The following is a 22125-nucleotide window of genomic DNA, read 5'->3' as shown; positions in this document are numbered from 1 at the left end:
TTGAAATGATAATATTATATGTTGGATATATTCAGTTAAAAGATATCATTAAAATTAATTTCACCTGTTTCCTTTTACCTTTTGAATATGCCAAGTAGAATTTAAAGTCACAGACCTGGCTTGCATTTGTGGCTGGTACTTGGACCTTGCACACTTAGTCATCTAGTGCTGCTATAACAGAAATACCAGACGTGGATGGCTTTAACAAAGAGAAGTTTATTCTCTCACAGTCCAGTAGACTAGAAGTCTGAATTCAGGGCACCAGCTCCAGGGGTCGACTCTACTTTGAGGAGGCAGCTCTTCCCCAGTCACCTTTTGAGTGCCTTCCAGCCTGGGGGGCTCATCTTCCAGCACTATATCAGACAATGTTCCACTGCTATTCATAAGGTTTTCCCCGGCTAATGCTTTTCAGAAGTAGACTGCCGGGTCCTTCTTCCTTGTCTGCCTTAGTCTAGAAGCTCAGCTGAAACCTGTCCTCCATGGGTGACCCTGCTGGTATCTGAATACCGGTGGCATAGCTTCCAGCATCATAGCAACACACAAGCCCCCACAGTACGACAAACTGGCACGACTCAAAATGAAAAGAAACAGCTGCAAACATCCATTAATAATCGGAACCTGGAATGTACGAAGTATGAATCTAGGAAAATTGGAAATCATCAAAAATGAAATGGAACGCATAAACATCGATATCCTAGGCATTAGTAAGCTGAAATGGACTGGTATTGGCCCATTTTGAATCAGGCAATCATATAGTCTGCTATGCTGGGAATGACAACTCGAAGAGGAATGGTGTCAAATTCATCGTCAAAAAGAACATTTCAAGATCTATCCTGAAGTACAACGCTGTCAGTGATAGGATAATATCCATATCCATACAAGGAAGACCAGTTAATATGACTATTCTTCAAATTTACACACCAACCACTAGGGCCACAGATGAAGAAATAGAAGATTTTTATCAGCTGCTGCAGTCTGAAATTGATCAAACAGGCAATCAAGATGCATTGATAATTACTGGTGATTGGAATTGGAATGTGAAAGTTGGGAACAAAGAAGAAGGATGAGTAGTTGGAAAATATGGCCTTGGTGATAGAAACAATGCTGGAGATTGAATGATAGAATTTTGCAAGACCAACGACTTCTTCATTGCAAATACCTTCTTTCGCCAACATAAATGGTGCCTATACACGTGGGCCTCGCCAGGTGGAACACACAGAAATCAAATTGACTACATCTGTGGAAAGAAACAATGGAAAAGCTCAATATCATCAGTCCGAACAAGGCCAGGGGCCGACAGTGGAACAGACCATCAATTGCTCATATGCAAGTTCAAGCTGAAACTGAAGAAAACCAGAGCAAGTCCGCGAGAGCCAAAATATGACCTTGAGTATGTCCCACCTGAATTCAGAGACCATCTCAAGAATAGATGTGACGCATTGAACACTAGTGACTGAAGACCAGAAGAGTTGTGGAATGACATCAAGGACATCATCCATGAAGAAAGCAAGAGGTCACTGAAAAGACAGGAAAGAAAGAAAAGACCAAGGTGGATGTCAGAGGAGACTCTGAAACTTGCTCTTGAGTGTCGAGCAGCTAAAGCAGAAGGAAGAATTTATGAAGTAAAAGAACTGAATAGAAGATTTCAAAGGGCGTCTTGAGAAAACAAAATAAAGTATCATAATGACATGTGCAAAGAGCTGGAGATGGAAAACCAAAAGGGAAGAACACCCTCGGCGTTTCTCAAGCTGAAAGAACTGATGACAAAATTCAAGCCTCGAGTTGCAATAGTGAAGGATTCCATGGGGAAAATATTAAATGATGCAGGAAGCATCAAAAGAAGATGGAAGGAATACACAGAGTCATTATACCAAAAAGAATTAGTCGATATTCAACCATTTCAAGAGGTGGCATATGATCGGGAACCGATGGTACTGAAGGAAGAAGTCCAAGCTGCTCTGAAGGCACTGGTGAAAAACAAGGCTCCAGGAATTGATGGAATATCAATTGAGATGTTTCAACAAACAGAGGCAGTGCTGGAGGTGCTCACTCGTCTATGCCAAGAAAGATGGAAGACAGCTTCCTGGCCAACTGATTGGAAGAGATCCATATTTATGCCTATTCCCGGGAAAGGTGATCCAACCGAATGTGGAAATTATAGAACAATATCATTAATATCACACGCAAGCAAAATTCTACTGAAGATCATTCAAAAACGGCTGCAGTAGTATATCAACAAGGAACTGCCAGAAATTCAGGCTGGTTTCAGAAGAGGACGTGGAACCAGGGATATCATTGCTGATGTCAGATGGATCCCGGCTGAAAGCAGAGAATACCAGGAGGATGTTTACCTGTGTTTTATTGATTATGCAAAGGCATTTGACTGTGTGGATCATAACAAACTATGGATAACACTGCGAAGAATGGAAATTCCAGAACACTTAATTGTGCTCATGAGGAAACTTTACATAGATCAAGAGGCAGTTCAGACAGAACAAGGGGATACTGATTGGTTTGAAGTCAGGAAAGGTGTGCGTCAGGGTTATATTCTTTCACCATATCTATTTAATCTGTATGCTGAACAAATAATAAGAGAAGCTGGACTATATGAAGAAGAACGGGGCATCAAGATTGGAGGAAGACTCATTAACAACCTGCGTTATGCAGATGAAAGTGTTATGCTTGCTGAAAGTGAAGAGGATTTGAAGCACTTACTAATGAAGATCAAAGACCACAGCCTTCGGTATGGATTACACCTCAACAAAGAGAAAACAAAAATCCTCACAACTGGACCAATGAGCAACATCATGATAAACAGAGAAAAGATTGAAGTTGTCAAGGATTTAATTTTACTTGGATCCACAATCAACAGCCATGGAAGCAGCAGTCAAGAAATCAAAAGACGCATTGCATTGGGCAAATCTGCTGCAAAGGACCTCTTCAAAGTGTTGAAGAGCAAAGATGTCACCCTGAAGACTAAGGTGCGCCTGATCCAAGCCATGGTATTTTCAATCGCATCATATGCATGTGAAAGCTGGACAATGAATAAGGAAGACTGAAGAAGAGTTGACGCCTTTGGATTGTGGTGTCGGCGAAGAATATTGAATATACCATGGACTGCCAAAAGAACGAACATATCTGTCTTAGAAGAAGTACAACCAGAATGCTCCTTAGAAGCAAGGATGGCGAGACTGCGTCTTACATGCTTTGGACATGTTGTCAGGAGGGATCAGTCCCTGGAGAAGGACATCATGCTTGGCAGAGTACAGGGTCAGCGGAAAAGAGGAAGACCCTCAACGAGGTGGGTTGACACAGTGGCTGCAACAATGAGCTGAAGCATAACAACGATTGTAAGGATGGCGCAGGACCGGCCAGTGTTTCGTTCTGTTGTGCATAGGGTCGCTATGAGTCGGAACCGACTCGACGGCACCTAACAACAACAACAGCTCCAGGGGAAGGCTTTCTGTCTTTGTCAGTTCTGGAGAGAGGCCCTGTCATTAGTCTTCCCTTGGTCTGGGAGCATCTCAGCACAGGAACCTCAGATCCAAAGGACGTGCTCTGCTCCCCGTGCTCCTTTCTTGGTGGTGTAGGTTCCTGTGTCTCTCTGCTCGCTTCTCTCTTTTATATCTCAGAGATTGGCTTAAGACACTATCTAACCTTGTATATCTCATCATTATAACTGCCACTAATTCATCTCATTTCGTCATAGTGATAGGATTTACAACACTTAGGGAAATCACATAAAATGGTGGACAATCATACAATACTAGGTTCATAGCCCAGCTAAGTTGACAAATATTTTGGGGGGACACAATTCAATCCATGACATACTATTTCTATTAGACTGGGCTGGTCTGGGGTCACCATATGCTTTAGCTCCCTTAACTGATCCATTGTGAGAGAGCTGGGAGGTCGGGTGCCAACATACCCGCACAGGGCAGGTAGAGGAGTAGGCAGCACCTGACACACTCCATCACCTCTTCCCTTTTATTCTGGTTCCAGACTCTGCCTCTGAGCCTCGGAGCAACCCCCCTCAGTTCACAGTGATAGCCTCCAACAACTGTTGAACCCCAGAAACTAGAGGCCTGGCGTCAGAGAGTCAGGGAGAAGGCCTCAAAGGTAGATCTCTGATTCACAGGGGAACAGAGCAGGGTGAGGGTGAATCATCACTTGGCACTGAGTCATCCAGGTTTGGCTCTGGAAACTTCTGAAGTTATAGCCTCTGGGGAGCCCTGTTTCCACGTATTTTGCACTCAACTACTAACCTAAAGGTTGGTGGTTCGATCCCACCTAACGGTGCCGCGACGATCTGATTCCCTAAAGATTACAGCCAAGAAAACCCTATGGAGCACAGTTCTACTCTGTAACACATGAGGTCTCCATGAGTTGGAATCAACAACAGGTTTTGGTCTGAGTAAAGGAAACCTATCTATCCAAGCAAAACAGGTGGAAACATAAAGGTGTTTTACAACGGTGCTTTCAAAAGCACAGATCTTTTTCTGTTGGCAGTTTGGGGCCTCACAGTGTCTTGGGGCTATTGGCATCCAGACAGGCCTCATTCCCTAAAAAAAAACCCTAAGTGGGGTTTATTCACTCAGAGGTCATAAGTTAAAATCCTAAATTGAGTTACTTGAAGTGTCTAATTGTGAGAGGCTTGGGGAGGGGGGGTTGATCCTCTAAAATCTAGCCATGTTTTGCTACTTCTGCCAGTTCTGCCGATTTCCACATTCTCTGATGTGTTGAGTAGGTGAGTCTTCAGTATGGCTAGATTCCAGCTAGGTAAGGCATTCTGGTGGCCAAATAGGCATCATTTTAGGAGAGACTCCACACATACTATTAGGGACTTGGAACATTCTGGAATGTCCTTTTGAGACTGCTTCTACACTCCCAACACTGACTTTAACAGGCCCCAGAATCATTGTTGTGCACCTACTATGCTGTGTGCCAGCCAGGGCATGCAAAGAAGTTGAGCCCAGTCACAAGAAGCTCACAGAAAGGCAGGATCCAGGCCTCAAGAGTAGAATTCCTCTTGTTTTTGACAATTATTGCAGACCTAAGGACCCCTTGTTCACCTCATCTGGCTTTCAGTAACCAGGCTGTTGAAAGAAATCAAATCCACCCTCACAATGAAGACTGACCACTTCGTTCAAGCCACTCGTGACACTGCACTGTGCCAGTCTATGGGGACAGCTAGTTCCTGCTTGCTTCTGTGTCTGACTCATAACAGAGACTGATAGATACGCTGAGTGTTGGCTGAGCTGACTGTAACAAGTCCCTTAGAGCAGTTTCCAAAGGGAAACTCCAGGGAGGGCTTGTCTGTGGCAGTTTTGAGGGAACCAGTGGTTATTTCGGCGCCAAAAATCTGGTGTGTTTGGTAGTGTCTATCTGATCCCTGGTGCCACAGTGGTTAAGAGCTTGACTGCTAACCAAAAGGTTAGCAGTTCAAATCCACCAGCCCCTCTTTGGGAACACTATGGGGCAATTCCACACTGTCCTATAGGGTCACTATGAGTCAGAACTGACTCAACAGCAGCGGGTTCGGTTTTTGGTTTTGGTCTGTCTCATACATTGATTTTGTAGTTCCTATGTGCAGGTTAGGTAGGATCTTGCTTTTCCTGAAACTCGGCTTGGCTTATTTCTGGGGTGTGTGATTGGGCTGGTCCAGAGTGGTGTGAGGGAAGGTATAAGACAGGACAAGCCAGGGCTGGTTAGCAACTTTCTGCTGTGTCAGGAGCCTGGGAGAGAGGTTTCCCAAGACCTACCCTGTCTTGCTTTTTATTTTAAATCCATAGGATTTTTTTTCTTCCCTTGTTTTATTTTTTTTTTAACTAAGGTACAATTTATATACAGTGAAATTCACACTTTTTAGTATACAGTTCTGAACATATCTCCTCAGGTAACCAACACCACAGTCGAGATATTACAGAACATTTACATCCTCCCTCAAAATTCCCCCAGACTGCTTTGGAGTCACCCCAGCCCTGGCAACCACTGATACGCTTTCTGTCACTGTCGTTTTGCCTTTTGCAGAAGGTCACATAAATGGAATCACACAGTGATTTTGACTCTGGCTCCGCCCATGAGGTTCCTCCACATTGTTTACTATATCAATAGCCCTTTCCATTTTATGGCTGGGCAGTATTCCATTGTATGGATGGACCACTGTTAATTCATTCACCAGTTAAATGAATAATTTCTTTTATAAGGATCAGCACAAAGCTGGTTCCTATGAGGCAGAGCTTAAAGAGGTCCCAAATGTCCAACTTTTCCAAATAGCTGTACCGCTCCATCATCTCTAACATCAACTACTCCCCCTCCTACAGTACTCTCCTCCCTCCCATCTTTGGGTTCTGTAATTTGCTATAACGTCTCACAGAACCGTACTTACAGTTAAGTGGTTTGTTAGGGAAGTAACAGGGTACAATTCAGAATCAGGATCAGACACAACTCAGGATACAGTTCTTTGATCAGGACAGCTTCTTCTCACCTTCTGCTGCCAGGCCTTGCTGGGCATCTTCTCTGGCAAGTGTTAGCTCCCTGAGTCAGCAAGCCGCACCACAACAGTCTCTCCCTGATCTCCTGGTTTCTTGCTGGTCTCCTGGTTCCTGCCATGTCTTGCCCCCATCTCTTGCTGTCTACCATGTTACAGCTCCTGTCTCCCTCTCTCTGTGTCTCCCTTTAAGCCTAGCAGCACGGCAAAACTGACCAATCCACTCATTATGGTTTCATATACCTTATCTGCATGGTCCTACAGGGAAACCCTGGTGGCATAGCGGTTAAGCACTATGGCTGCTAACGTAAAGGCTTCAGCAGTTTGAATCCACTAGGCACTCCTTGGAAACCCTACAGGGCAGTTCTACTTTGTCCTATACGGTCAGTATGAGTCGGAATCAACACGATGACAATGGGTTTGGTTTTTTTGGTTACTCCCTCAAGGGTCCCACACACCTTATTAACATTATTAACAAGCTATCCAATCCCCTTGGTGAGCCACAAGTACCTCATTTCCATAGTCGCACCCAGTCATATGGTGAGAGTTACAAAGACTATGGCTAACTAATTCCCTACACCACACTGGTGAAAGCATTCCAACCTTTGGCAATTACAAATAAAGCCACGATAAACAATTGTGCACAGTTTTTTATGTTAACGAAGGTTTTTATTTCACTAGGAGTAGGGTTGGAAACCCTAGTGGTGCAGTGGTTAAGAGCTAAGGCTGCTAACCAAAAGGTCGGCAGTTCGAATCCACCAGGCGCTCCTTGGAACCATATGGGGCAGTTCTACTCTGTCCTATAGGGTCGCTATGAGTTGGAATCAACTCGATGGCAACGGATTTGGTTTTTTTCATTCAGGAGTAGGATTAAGGAGCCCTGTGACCCAGTGGTTAAGCACTTAGCTGCTAACCAACAGGTCAGGGGTTTGAACCCACCAGTGGCTCTGCAGGAGAAATATGTGGCAGTTGGCTTCTGTAGAGATTACAGCCTTGGAAAATCTATGGGGCAGTTCTACTCTGTCCTAGAGGGTTGCTATGAGTTGGAATCAACTCAATGGCAACGGATTTGGTTTTTTTCGTTCAGGAGTAGGATTAAGGAGCCCTGTGACCCAGTGGTTAAGCACTTAGCTGCTAACCAAAAGGTCAGGGGTTTGAACCCACCAGTGGCTCTGCAGGAGAAATATGTGGCAGTTGGCTTCTGTAGAGATTACAGCCTTGAAAAATCTATGGGGCAGTTCTACTCTGTCCTAGAGGGTTGCTATGAGTGGGAATCAACTCAGCAGCAACAGGTTTGGTTTTGCAGGAGTGGGATCGCTGGTTTGTGTGGCCATCTTGCTTTTAAAGGTCTTTTTTTAAATAAATAATATTTTATTGTGTTTTTTTGTAAAAGTTTACACAGCAGTTTAGGTTCCCATTCAACAATTTCTACACAAGTTGTTCAGTGACATTGGTTATATTAATGCATGAAAATTCTCACAATTTCCTTCCTGGTTGTTTCATTTCCATTAATCTAATTTCCCTGCCCCCTTACATTCTCATCTTTCTCTTAAAGTAATTGTTGACTATTTGATCTCGTATCGGTGATTTTTTAAAGGAACACAGTACTTACGGGTGATATTAATTTTTTTTTTAAAGTCTTTTTGATGAACAGCTGAACAATTGATGAGTGGTAACACAATTTTTTTTAACTAAAGCTTTCTCATCATCTGACTCACATGTCACACAAGCAAAGCGCTTGCCGTAAGTACTCGGTGTGCTAAGCACTGTACACCGCAGCATTTTGGTGACCTTGGGCAAGTCATGCAACCTTTTGGAGCCTTAGTTTCCCCACCTGTAAAATGGAGGTAACAATGTAAGGATTAAATAATACACATTTGAGTGCTTGGAACAGGCCTGGCACACAGCAAGGCCATGTCAACACTCGCTGTTAAAATGTTCACTACCTGGCCCTTCTCAAGCTGTCTGCATAGCAACCCTAGCAGGAAAAATCTACTCTTCATTTTATGGAGGAGGGCCCTAAAGCGGGGAGAGAGGTCAAGCAACTTGTGCAAGATTGCAAAGGCTGTAAGTAAGTAAATAATGGGTCCAGGATTTGAACTGAAGTGAACTGACTCAAAACCCGCCCTCTTACTTAAGGTGTCCATTGGGGCCACTTTTCCAGTAATATTCTGAAATGCCCAGTCAAAAACCCACAGCCCTAAGGAGAGTTTTGTGTTTTTTCTAAGTTAAAACTTCCTGATCATGTCCCAGGCTTACTAAGGTTACCACCAAAACACAAGGATACCCCTTGCCTGATGTTTTTGGCAAAGGGTTGTCCACCAGAGTGGAAAGAAACATCAGTAAAACTAGAAAGGCCTACCCAGAATCATGTTATACCTTTGGAGGCCTAACAAAGGATGGTGCCACCATGTTTGTAATTCTACATTAAATTAATATTATAAAATACTAGAGTGTAAGTGTAAAGAAGTCCAGGCAGCTCTGGTTTGTTCCCCGTGATGACAACTCTCCTGCTATTTATTTACCTAACTTTTTGAATTTTGAATTCTCTTCCCCGCATTGGCTCTGGACCCCTGCTGTGGTATATGTCTCAGTCCAGAGTCCTTGCTGGCACGGTTATCTTGGAGTCAGTGAGTGGGCAGGGAGATACGGAATCTACTTGCTGGGCAGCAGGACAAGGCCAATGGTCTTCTTTCTCAGCGGTCCCAGCCTGCACAAGCTAGGCAGTCACCAGAAGCTTTTGCTGAAGTCCTGACTGAGAAGGGGGGCACGCTCAGCAGCCTACCACTAACCAAAGCAGGTAGTACTTCCCTTTATGCCAGAGCTGTCAACTCTTGTAAACTTCAAGACCCAATGAGGTGGATACAACTGCCATCCTCATTGTACACATAGGGAGGCCAAGGCCTAGAACGGTTAAGTAACCAGCCCTAGGTCGGGCAGACAGGAAGTTGTGCAACCGGGAATCAAACCCTGTCATCTGGCTCCAGAGCTAGTACTGTGATGCCCTGACCTTCCAAGCAGTTATTCCAGGACCCCCCACCCCTCCGAGTGACTACCTGTCCCTTCCTCCCTATGCCCCTCTCAGGTGGTACCCTTTTCTGTACCTGCTTTCCCCATCAGATGTGTCCTTAATCACAGGCACCACAAATTCTCAGGACCAAATAGGATGTGGTCACCTAAGGATGAGGAAACAGGTGTATGACAGGCCCATAACCCCCAAATCATAAAGGTAGTGGGGAGAGGAAAAGAAGCAGGTGCAAAAAAAAAAAAAAAAACCCAGAAATATTCATGAAACGTCCGCAGCATGCCAACACTGTTTCCAAGTATGGGAGACGCAGCGGGGACAGGACTCAATCCCTGCCCTGGTGGAGATCACACAGGTCACAGACTCAGGAGGTGGGGGGGAGGGGCGCAGTAATCATGAAAACCAAGGAACAAGACAATTTCGGATTTCACAGCTCTTGAGAAAATTGGGTTGAGTGCAAGGCATGAGGGGCGGTCGGGACGCTTAGGCAGGAAAAGATGCCATCCTTACCTCAGTTTACAGGGACCTGCATAGTAAGGACAGGGACAGTCTTGGGGCACCCCGTTGCATTCTCCCACAGCCGAGAGAAAAGGGCCGGTTAACGGGATGTCATCCAGTCAACTCTGACTCATAGCGACCCTGTAGGATAGCGTAGAACTGCTCCATAAAGTTTCCACGAAGCGGCTGGTGGAGTCAAACTGCCGGCCTCTGGTTAGCAGCCCAACGCTTACCACTGCGCCACCAGGCAGGTGGGTATTTTTATTCCCACCTTACAGAAAGAAGTACCTGGGCAGGAATCCAACCTGCCCAGAATCACCCCACCCAACCAGGCCCAAACCGTGTGAGATCTCCCACAGGCAGAGTGAAAGCTGCCAGAAAGGGGCGGGGCCTCAAGGGAGCGTGACCTGCCCGGCCCTGCCGCTTCCCGGAGCGGCGCGTACCGCCCTGGGGCAGAAGGTATCAGTAACCTATTGACCCAGGCATGAAGAGGGGCTCCAGGAAAGCTAGGTCACCGGGCGCAAGGTACAGGCGGCCGCGATTGGATCTCCCAAAGGATGGGCGGGGCCTCCGGCGTCGGGGGCGTGCGCCACGGTAGGCGTTGCCGAGGGGGTGGGGAGAGCGGGAAGGGGCGTGGCCGCGCGGGGCGACCGTTGGCAGCGAGGCCCCGCCCCGGATTTCGCGCGTCGCGGGTTGGGCGACGGCGATTGGCCGGTGCGGCGCGGGGGGCGTGGCGGAAGGTTCTGGAGGGGCCTGGCGGGCTCTGGAAGCTTCCGCCGGACGGGTATATAGAGTCCGGGACCGGGCGGTGGCGGAGCCGGGGGACGGCGAGAGCGGGGCGGTAGGCCGTAGGTGGGGGCCATGGGCAAGGATTACTACCAGATACTGGGCTTGGCCCGCGGCGCCTCGGACGAGGAGATCAAGCGGGCCTACCGCCGCCAGGCGCTGCGCTACCACCCAGACAAGAACAAGGAGCCCGGCGCCGAGGAGAAGTTCAAGGAGATCGCCGAGGCCTACGACGTGCTCAGCGACCCGCGCAAGCGCGAGATCTTCGACCGCTACGGGGAGGAAGGTGAGTACGTGCGTGCGCTCGCGGCAGGGGCGCGCCCCCGCCGTTTGGCAAGCTGGGAAACCGAGGCACGGCGGTCCTACGCGACGGACCCCCTGCAGCATCCTCCGGGGTCGCCCCGGCACGGAGGACGAGCAGCCCCCTCTGTCTGTCCCCGCGGGCTTCCGCCCTCGGATTGGCGACCGCCTGATGGGAGGAGGAGCCCTGGCCAAACCTCTCACCCAGAAGGTTCTAGCATGTCTGGGGCTGCCACTCCCTGGGAGCCGCCACCCACGTCCCCTGGCGGCCCGGGGTGACGGGGGTGCCGGTGTGGACGGAGACCGAGCTCGTTCATCGCGCCGCTGCCCGCAGGTTCACCTGAGCCCACCTGGGCTCGGCCGGGCAGTGGATTGAGGGGCGGCGCCTCAGAGCGCTCCGGGCACAACCTGCCGGTGGTGGGACCGGAGATGAGGGCGCCGGTTGGCACCGACCCCACTCCCGGGCCGTGAGGGTGGAGTGAGGTAATCCCTGTAAAGTGCTTACCTAGCCGTGCCAGGCACGTAGGAAGCAGCCATCACCGACTGCGGCCGTGCAAGAGCAGCGAGTCCCCTAGGCCTGGCCTCCCTGCATAGTCTTCTCGGCAAGAAAGGGTTTCTTGTTGTCAGTTTGCCCGTTGATGACTCAGCCTGGCTTCTGGACTCTAGTCTCAAGAAATCAATCGACTTTATATAAGATGGTGTTAACTAATGCCAGGGTGTGGTGGTGAGCATTTGAAAAATCTGTGTACTTTTTATCTCCACTTCTACTCTCCACATTGTCATTAGCATCCAATACCACTTGCCATGGATTTGGGCTCATAGCACTCTGTAGGACAGAGTAGAGCTGCCCCATAGGGTTTCCAAGGCTATAATCTTTGGTGATGCAGTGGTTAAGAGCTCAGCTGGTAACCGGAAGGTCAAAAGTTTGAATCCACCAGCCACACCTTGGAAACTATGGGGCAGTTTTACTCTGTCCTGTAGGGCTGCTATGAGTCCAAATTCACTCTACAGCATCGGGTTTTTACGGGTTAATGTTTGCAAAGCAGATTGTTGATAGGCTTGAACCTCTGATATTGGTGTCAACAGCTGGAGTGTGCTTAACCACTGTGCAATCAGGGTTCTTCGTTGGCATCGCTATCTCTAAAGTATTAAGAGTAAATACTTATTGAAGGCTTACCTTAAATCATGCTTTTTTCACCTCATCTCTTGGTGAATCCTTGTAATGTTTTGGGGAGGATGGGTTAGCCAAGAAGTGGCAGGTACCTAGAGATGCCCGATGAGCTCATCCTTCTGTTGTGCCATGGAGGGTCTGTCTGTGCTGCTGCATCAGGAGGCAAAAGTTTGGGGCTCTTCCTTGCTCTTTCCTGACAAGTTAAAAAAAAAAAAAAAAAACAACTCCTACTCAATGGTTCCCAGGGTTTTTCCCCTTAAGGAAAACTCTTAGAAAAAGAACGTCCTGGTCAGCTATCTAACAACTTCTGATTTTGCTTTTCAGGCCTAAAGGGTGGCGGTCCCAGTGGCGGGAGCAGCGGTGGTGCTAACGGTACCTCTTTCAGCTACACGTTCCATGGAGATCCTCACGCTATGTTTGCTGAGCTCTTCGGTGGCCGAAACCCCTTTGATAACTTTTTTGGGCAGCGGAACGGGGAAGAAGGCATGGACATCGATGACCCGTTCTCTGGCTTCCCCATGGGCATGGGTGGCTTCACCAACATGAACTTTGGCCGTTCCCGCCCCACCCAGGAGCCCACCAGAAAGAAGCAAGATCCTCCCGTCACCCACGACCTTCGGGTCTCGCTTGAAGAGATCTACAGCGGCTGTACCAAGAAAATGAAAATCTCCCACAAGCGACTGAACCCCGATGGAAAGAGCATTCGCAATGAAGACAAAATCTTGACCATTGAAGTGAAGAGGGGGTGGAAAGAAGGAACCAAAATCACCTTCCCCAAGGAAGGAGACCAGACTTCCAACAACATTCCAGCTGACATCGTCTTTGTTTTAAAGGACAAGCCGCACAATATCTTTAAGAGAGATGGCTCTGACGTCATTTACCCAGCCAGGATCAGCCTTCGGGAGGTAAGGCACTAGGCAGGATGGGAGTGGGCTGCTTTTTAGGCAGTGTTTGCTGCACAGTTACTTGTGGGCCAGGCTCAGGGTGCCGCATGAAAAAGACTGACCAGGGCCCTATTCTTCCATGACTTCCATGCTGCTAACCCAGTAGATTTAAGGGCAGGCTCTTAGTTGCAGAGGCCTAATGAGTCTTCCTTACAGCAAACAGTCCCTGGGTAGGAATTAAGCTTCTTAAGCTATTCTCTATCTAATACCGTCCCTTTGTTTTCTAAGGCTCTTTGTGGCTGCACGGTGAACGTCCCCACTCTGGACGGCAGGACCATACCCGTCGTGTTCAAAGACGTCATCAGGCCTGGCATGCGGCGAAAAGTTCCCGGAGAAGGCCTCCCCCTTCCTAAAACACCGGAGAAACGCGGGGATCTTATTATTGAGTTTGAAGTGATCTTCCCTGAAAGGATTCCCCAGACATCAAGAACCGTACTTGAGCAGGTTCTTCCAATATAGCCACGTGCACTCCCCAAGGACTGATTAGGGACCTTTCAGAGCTCAAGGATTTCCAGATTGTTCCACCAGTTGTGGTTCCGCAAGAGGGCGGGGAAGGCCTAGGGAGGGCTTTCGTACTGCTGAATGTTTCCCAGAGAATATATTACAATCTTTCAAAGTCGTGCACTAGACTTAAGTGGTTTTTCGAGCGATAGGGCGGCAGGTGGTGGGAACAGCAGGAACAGGTACTCCAGTTTGCCCATCTGGGTCCTGCAGCCCTTCCCCTCCTCCTCTTCAGGCCCCGTCCAGGGGCAGAGGCCGACCCACAGCTGGACTTGATCCGTCTAGTTCCTGTGCTTCCTTCTGGCTTTCCCACTGTCTTGTTTATCAGACCCTGTACACTCCTCAGCATCTGTTGTGTGCTCGGTTTGTTTTATTTTGTGTTGTCTCCCATGTCTTGCTGTCTCCCTGCAGAATCGTGTCTTTTCCTTTGCCATCTCAAATTGAGAACCTAGACCATTTCTGCAGAATTGCCTAGCCGGCACCCACAAGCAATACCGCTCGTTCCAGTAGGACCAAGGGAGCCGGCCTCATGCCAGCAAGTTGCACCACAGCCTCCTACAAGAGTCTGGGGGCCCTGGAACCCTGATGCTGGTGAGGCCAAGCGTGCTCATTTAGGAGTCACACTCTTCCCTCTGTGTAAGGCAATCTTTTGGCACACCTGGGCTTCATGGGAGCCTGGGGAATTTTTTGTTCCCTTCTGAACTAATGGACTCTGGACTCTTTCAAAGGGATCTGATCCTTTTGAATTTTGCACAGCCAGCCCTAGATATAATCCCTTTTGATAAAAGGGTCTTTGCTTCTGATTACAGAAGCACTGTGGAACGTCTGTAAATATGTTTTTATAATTCCATGTAAAGTTGGTGTGCACTCATACAAAGCCAGTTCAGGACAGCCGCTGCTCTCTGTATAGGGCCATATTGGAGTCTAGAAGAAACTTTGGGGGGTGGGGGGAGTTGGAACAAGTGTCTGTTCCCTGGAGGCCAGTCTGGTGCTCAGCCCTTTAGACTCATTGTAAGTAGCCACTGCCGACCCAAGACTAAAGCCTGTGACTTGTCATTGTACAGCGCAAAGGCATTAAAGACTGATGCGAAACCTCAGGGGAGCGGTCCTGCGACTCTGTTTGAGGGTACTGCTGGCTGGGGGCGGGGGGGGGGCATGGGCTGGGCATCTCTCCAGCCACAGCCAGGGCTGGAGGGAGTGGTCACTTAACATTTGGGGAGGGTGAGCAGGCAGAAGGACTCATCTGCACTGGAGGAGAAAGAAGTCTCCCTGGACCAGGTCCAGACATCCAAAGAGGCTTGAGTGCCTTGCATTTACAGTTGTATTTTTAGGAAAAGTTGAGGCCAGAGTTAAGGGGAGAGGACTGGGCCCCTGGGCTTCCCGTTCCTGTCCTTTGGGGGTCCCGACTCCCTCCTACCTGGTGATGGGACTGAGATCAAGGGGAGGTGCTTGCGGTGTAGTTCCCATTCCCTCCTTTCCTGCTAAAACAGACTAGGTCTCAGGCAGGCCTGGCCCAACCAGAACTGGAGCCAGCCCAGGGCCAGGCCCACCATGGAGAAGACCCACTTCCCGCCTCCACTCTGTTTGCTGCCCTCACTTGATTTGCAGGCCACTGACCTAGCTTTTTTCTTTGTAACTTTTTTTAAGAACCTGGTTTTAATTGTAAGATAAGTAATTTCAAATAGACTTGAGACAATGTATTGTTGCTTTGCTACAAAATGTTTTAAAGTAAAAATTTATACTGTCTATTTAAGTCCAACCAGGAGGTCCTTTCTCTTCCGACTGAAACAGTCCTACCACTGAAAACCATCTAGGGGGCAGCATTGCTAGCCAGTAGAAGTTTCTGTGACCATGGGAATGTTCTATGTCTGCTATTTGATTTTAAATTCTTTAAGATTCAATAAAATTAGAAATTCCGTTCCTCAGTTGCACTAGCCATGTTTCGAGTGCTTGGCAGCCACACATAGCTAGTTGTGACTGGCAGCGCAGATGTAGAGGGCTTTTTCTTACTAACGTGGTGGTTTTTTAAACATGGCGGGGGGGATGGGTGATTCAATGGCAGGATTTTCGCCCTCCAGGCCTGAGACCAGATTTGATTCCTGGCCAGTGTACTGACCCTGGAGGGTTACATGTAGCTATGATGCTGAACAGGTTTCGGCAGAGCTCCCATACTAAGATGAACTAGGAAGAAAGCCTTGGTGATCTGAAAACCAGCCAGTGAAAACCCTGTGGATCACAACGGTCTGATCCACAACTGATCATGGCTTGGCAGTGTTTTGTTCCCTTGTGCATGGGGTCACCATGAGTCAGGGACCAACTCAAATGACAGCTAATAACATTAACCCAGGAGACACCTAGTCAGAGGGTGGCCCTGGACTTTGAGAGCCAAAACGGACGTACTAAAAGACATGTTCAGGACACGCCCTTAGGCACCAGGATCATGGACAGTTTAGAACTGGCTCTGGCCTGGCCTTGGCCAGGTCTCAGGTCCCCAGGGCTGCCATCTCTGGTGTCCGTTATACAGCAGGGTCCCTGTGGATGTCATAGCGAAGCCTCAGACACAAACATGCATGAAACCTGCATGTACACACAGTTCTGGGAAATTTCCACAATATGCCAAGCAATGTGCCTGGGTTGGAGGTGGTGATGGGGGTGGGGGAGGTGGTAACTTTGGGGAAAAGTTCATGGTAAAACAGGACAAGGAGGGAAAGTCTTCCCTTGGACATGTGGGGTCCTGCCCAGGGACCACCGCTGGGCCTGATTGTGTGCTTCTAGAGGTCTCTGGTGCCTAAATGAGCCTGGCCTTCCCACCTCCTTGGCTTCCCTGTAATACATTTATTTTTGTTTTCCCACACTACTTCTAAGCACTTGGCGGAGCACTTTCCGTGTAGGTATGTACAGAGCTGCCTCGTTCTTTGCCCACCTACATAATCCATTCTGCCATCAGTGAGTGTTTTATTTTTTATGTGAGTTGGACATGGTACAAAGCTGGAAATGTACCCTTGGCCTGTGGGGAGAAGTCAGCCCCCCCTGCCCCAGCCTGCAGTTCTCTTCCCTGCCTACAGACAAACATTTGCATCACAGACTTTTTTAAAACATTTTTAATGCATCCTCCAAGAAAGAGTCTGCTTACGTAAGCACCAGCGTAATTTCTAAATTTTCAGTTTCATATTTCGGTCGTGTAATCACAGTACAAAACAAAAGTGTACACAGAGTGGAAATCCTCCCTCCCTTCCTCCCTCCCTGATACTTGGTTCCCTAGCACTGCTGTAACACAAATACCACGGTGGTTGGCTTTAAAGAAATGTATTTTCTCACGGCCTAGAGACCAAAGGTCCATATCAGGGTCTCAGCCATGTTGATTCCTTCCTTGTCAGTAGCCCAGACATTCCTCACAAAGCACCTGTCTTCCCCTGTGTGTGTGTCCCCGTGTCTGTCCTGGTCTTTTTAGGTTTAGGATCTACCCTACACTGATATGACCACATTGATGTAACAAAACCTATTTCCAAACATGATCACAGGTACCAAAAAAACCTGGTGCTGTTGAGTCGATTCCGACTCATAGTGACCCTATAGGACAGAGCAAAACTGCCCCACAGGGTTTCCAAGAAGCAGCTGGTAGATTTGAACTGCTGACTTTTTGGTTACCAGCCGAGCTCTTAACCACTGTGCCACCAGGGCTCCAATCACATGTACAGGACCCAGGAATTCAACAGTATTTTGTTAAGTGCTGTTGAGTCGATACCAACTCATATCTTCCCTCTGCACAACAAAATGAAACACTGCCTGGTCCTCCACCATCCTCCCAATCCTTGCTATGCTTGAGCCCATCATTGCAGCCACTGTGTCAATCCATCTCGTCGAGGGTCTTCTTCTCTTTCACTGACCCTCTACTTTACCAAGCATGATGTCCTTCTCCAGGAGCTGGTCCCTCCTGATACCATGCCCAAATTAAGTGAGACAGAGTCTCACCATCCTTGCTTCTAAGGAGCATTCTGGCTGGACTTCTTCCAAGACCTATTTGTTTATTATTCTGGCAGTCTAAGGTAGGTTCAATATTCTCCACCAACACCATAATTCAAAGGCATCAATTCTTCGGTCTTCCTTATTCATTGTCCAGCTTTCAACTGCATATGAGGTGATTGAAAATACCATGGCTTGAGTCAGGCACTCCTTAGTCATCAAAGTGTTATGTTTTTTGGAGGCGGGGGACACAATTCAATCCATAACACACCCCCAGCAAGTGTTCCCAGTTTCTATATGTCTTTCCTGGGATGCTGCACAAATACACGCTTCTGCCTTTTCTCACACAAACAGTACACACTATACACTCCTGCATCTTTTTCTGTTTTCACAGACTATATTGTGGAAATAAAAATTTTCCTCGTTTCTGTTAAGGCCACATCTCTATTCCACCAGCCTTGTCTGGGTAGGTGTGTAAATCCAGTTCAGTGGTGGCCCCTGCCTCTTCTCTGGCTGTTGTTCTGATTTCTAGGTTCAAGTCCCAGCTCTACCACTTTCTAGCTGTGTGGCCTTGGGCAAGTGAATGGATGAATGAATAAGTGACCAAGTGACCCAGACAAGAGGGCCTGCAACATTTGTCCTCGGACCACTATGTAAGGGAGTGAGCAGAAAAAGGACAGTCTAGTTCGGGGGTCTGCTGGTGATTTAGGGGGACAGCTCACTGCAAGGCCAAAGACCCAGGGAGGCTGAACACAGCAGTCCAGGGACACTTCACGAATCTCACAGCCTCCTGGGAAACACGGACTTGGGTGTTCTGTGGCTGCCATAAGAAAGCAACATACACACTGGGTGGTGCAAACAACAGAAATGTCATCTCACAGTTCTGGAGGCCAGAAGTCCGAAATCAAGGTGTCAGCAGGGCCACACTCCCTCCAAAGGCTCTAGGGGAGGAGACTTCCTTTCCTCTTCCAGCTTCTGGTGGCTTCAGGCATTCCTTGGCTTGTGGCTGTATCACTCCAATCTCTGCCTCCATCTTCGCATGGGCTCCTCCTCTGTATCTGTGTCTACTCCTCTTATAAGGAGTCATTGGATTTAGGGCCCACCCCTAAATCCAGGTAATCCAGGATCACCTCATCTTGCGATCCTTAATTACATTTGCAAAGACCCATATCCCAAAGAAGACCACATTCCTAGGTTCTGGGTGGGCAATATCTTTTGAGGGGGCCATCATTTGACCCGTTACAGTGGGCAAGGCACTTCCTGTGAGCTGAGAGCTTGGCAGGAGAAGGCCTGGCAGAAGTGGGAAGCACATGGCCAGGGAACAGGACTGCTTAGGGCTCCAACAGGCCTTTTGACCAGAGACCCCATGGAAGAGGAAGAAGAGGGTGAGGAGGAGCAAGGCCAACCTGGGAGTGTCAGCCAGAAGCCTCATGTGGTCCATGCAGGAGACCAGCGTAGGGCATGTCCAGAGATGAACCAAGCCAGGGCATCAGGGCCCTGCTGAGGGAGGCCCCAGCCTGGGGTGGAGGAGAAGCCAGTTTAAAGGGTCTGAGTCAGGAGGACATGGCCTAGAAGCAGAGCCTAGACCTGGGTGGTTTTTTTGACCAAGGGGTCCCATCTTCTGTGGGGAGATTATGCTGAACATCAGTATGGCCAGGCCTGATTCCAGAAGAAACGCTTCAGCTCTCACGGAAGGGTTCTTTGAGGGTGTGTTGCCTCATGGGGAGGGTCCTCAACAGAGGTGGAATGTGCCCTGACTCAGATGCTCACGGGCTCTCTGGCTGCTGTAGGGGGAACAGACTGTGGGGATAAGTGGGGGTGGGGTGGGGTGGGGCGTGGAGCAGAACTAGGTGACTGACTATGCTGGTCCACACACTGGTCCAGGCAGGAAATAAATGACACTGGTGTCCCAGACCAGGGTGGGGACTGTGGAGGGGGTGAAAAATAATTTGAGACACATTTTGAAAGTATTTGCTGGTGGATCAGAAGTGGGGTGTCAGAGAAAGTAGAATCTAGGCCAACGGCAAGGTTTGGGGCCTCAGGCAACTGCAGCTGCTGTCCCCAGTCCCCCTGAGCTGAGGAAGACATTCCTGGCATTCCTTTGTTTCTAGATGCATCATTCCAATTTCAGCATCAGCATCACACCACACATAAGGGATTAGGGCCCTCCCTATTCCAGTATGACCTCATATTAGCTTAACTAATAACTTCTTCAAAGACCCTATTGCCAAATAAGTTCACAGTCACAGGTACCAGGGGGTTAGGACTTCAACATATCTTTTTGGGGGACACAATTCAACCCTTGAGCTGGCATTTCAGAATGGGATTTCTTTTTCCAAAGGGGCAGGAGTGGGATTCTAATATGAACTCCTCACCAGCTAGGCCTTCAGACTCAGTTTTCAGGCATGGCTCCTGAGCTACAAAATCGGGTCAGAGGTGCCCAGCGTTACTCTGTTCCCAGGGGGAGTCCTGGCTTGTTCTCTGGGGGCACCTCCCTGTCACTGAACAGGAGCAGGTGGATTCTGGCTCAGGCCTCTGAGCAGGGCCATCACATGCCCGCTGCCCCACGCCCTCCCCTCTCCAGGTGTGCTGGGGGCAGCTCAGATGCCAGGCTCACAAGCAGCCACAGAAAGGCACTGGCCGGGCCCAGGCAGCCAATTGCTCAGCAAGAGTGGCAGAAGTCAGGAGAACAGGAAGGCAGGGACAATGGCCATGTCTGTTGCCTGGCCTACCATGGCAGTCTCGGTGTTTGCCAGCTGGGTGGGGCCGGTTGGGCAGCACTCAGCAGCTGAGCCTTTTACTTTGCCCCTCTGCAGGCCTGGGTGGGGTTGGGATGCAGAGCAGTTCACTCTGGAGGGTGCAAAGACTCAGTCATTGAAGGAGGCCTGAGGAGGGTGGCAGCAGCTAGAGGTCACCAGGAAATACAATTCCCAGAATGCACATCGAACTCCTGGCCGAGCCCCGGTTGCCTGAGTGGCTGGCTTTGAAGTAGAACGAGGAAACCTCACCTGGTCTGAGAATGTCCAAGCCTGCCAGGTGCTTTTGTGTCTTTGTTTCTTGATCTGCTCCTGTTGGAGAAATTGCAGATACAAACCAAACCTGGAAATGGTAAACTCTCACCTGGTCCATTCATCCACACAGGCCTGCCCTGTGCCAGGCTCTGCCCTCCTGGAACTCACAGTCAGATAGAAGAGACACATCCACAAAACGTTTGCTTCCTGAGGGCAGAGGCTTAGGCTAGCTGTGACCTAGCATATAAAAGCAAAACCAAAAAACAAAACAAATCCTCGACGATTCTGACTCAGAGTGACCCTGTAGGACAGAGTAGAACTGCCCCACAAGGTTTCCAAGGAGCAGCTGGTGAATTCGAACTGCCAACCTTTTTTGGTTAGCAGCCTGAGCTCTTAATCACTGCACCACGAGGGCTCTGATCTAGCATATAGTAGATGCTCAATACATAGCCGTGGAATGAACCAACAAGCACATGAGACATCTCGCCCTTGTCTACCCATCCACTGGGCTTTTTGCACTGTTTTCTTAACTCCTGGTGGTGCAATGGGAAAGCTTTTGACTGCTAACCAAAAGGTCAGTGGTTACAAACCACCAGGGGCTTGACGGGAGAAAAGACCTACTGATCTGCTCCTATAAAGATTACAACCTTGGAAACCCCCCATAGGGCAGTTTTACTCTGTCCTATAGGGTTGCTAGGAAACCCTGGTGGCGTAGTGGTTCAGTGCTACGGCTTCTAAACAAAGGGTCGGCAGTTCAAATCCACCAGGCGCTCCTTGTAAACTCTATGGGGCAGTTCTACTCTGTCCTATAGGGTCGCTATGAGTCGGAACCAACTCCATGGCAACAAGTTTGTTTTCAATAACTAGATGCTTAGGGGGTGCTCCTTGGAAACTCTGTGGGGCAGTTCTACTCTGGCCTATAGGGTCGCTATGAGTCGGAATCGAATCGACAGCACTGGGTTTCTGGGCAGGGAGCCCTGGAGGGATAATGGTTAAGCACTTGGTCAGCGGTTCAAACCCCCCAGCCGCGGCAGAAAGATGCAGCAGTCGGCTTTCGTAAAGATTACAGCCTTGGAAACCCTATAAGGCAGTTCTAAGTTCTATATAGCCCTACAGGGTCACTATGAGTTGGAATCGACTGGACAGCAACGGCTGTACTAGATGCTTTCCTTAGGTGTGCTGTATCTCCCCGTCCGACCTTCAGCACAGGCTGTTCCCTCCGTGAGAAGCATATTCAGTGATGTGTCTGCAGAGCTAAGACAAAGCCTGGCACGGAGCAGGAGCACATTAAATATCTGATGAGTGAATGAATGAATAATTGCCCTTGTCCATTGTGCACCCCCAGGAAGCAGGGACACTCGGGAGCCTCCCTATTCATCTCGGTCCCCGCACACGCACACAGGCCTGAAATGAATGCATCCTTTTATCCACTCCGA

The 22125-nt window shown here is 48.8% G+C and overlaps 1 protein-coding gene across 1 annotated transcript; it reads left to right on the top strand.

The window, feature by feature from the left end:
* The first annotated feature begins 10806 nt into the window (after nt 1–10806).
* Nucleotides 10807–14812, top strand: DNAJB1 (DnaJ heat shock protein family (Hsp40) member B1). The gene is made up of 3 exons (XM_049877149.1): nt 10807–11085; nt 12595–13175; nt 13443–14812. Exons 1-3 carry the CDS (start codon nt 10875–10877, stop codon nt 13671–13673), a joined length of 1023 nt encoding a protein of 340 aa, XP_049733106.1. The 5' UTR covers nt 10807–10874; the 3' UTR covers nt 13674–14812.
* The last annotated feature ends 7313 nt before the right edge of the window (nt 14813–22125 follow it).

Source organism: Elephas maximus, chromosome 3 (genome assembly GCF_024166365.1).
Source record: "Elephas maximus indicus isolate mEleMax1 chromosome 3, mEleMax1 primary haplotype, whole genome shotgun sequence".
Lineage (NCBI taxonomy): Eukaryota > Metazoa > Chordata > Mammalia > Proboscidea > Elephantidae > Elephas > Elephas maximus.
Note: the sequence above shows the minus strand (reverse complement) of the source record. Positions and strands in the feature narration are given on the sequence as shown.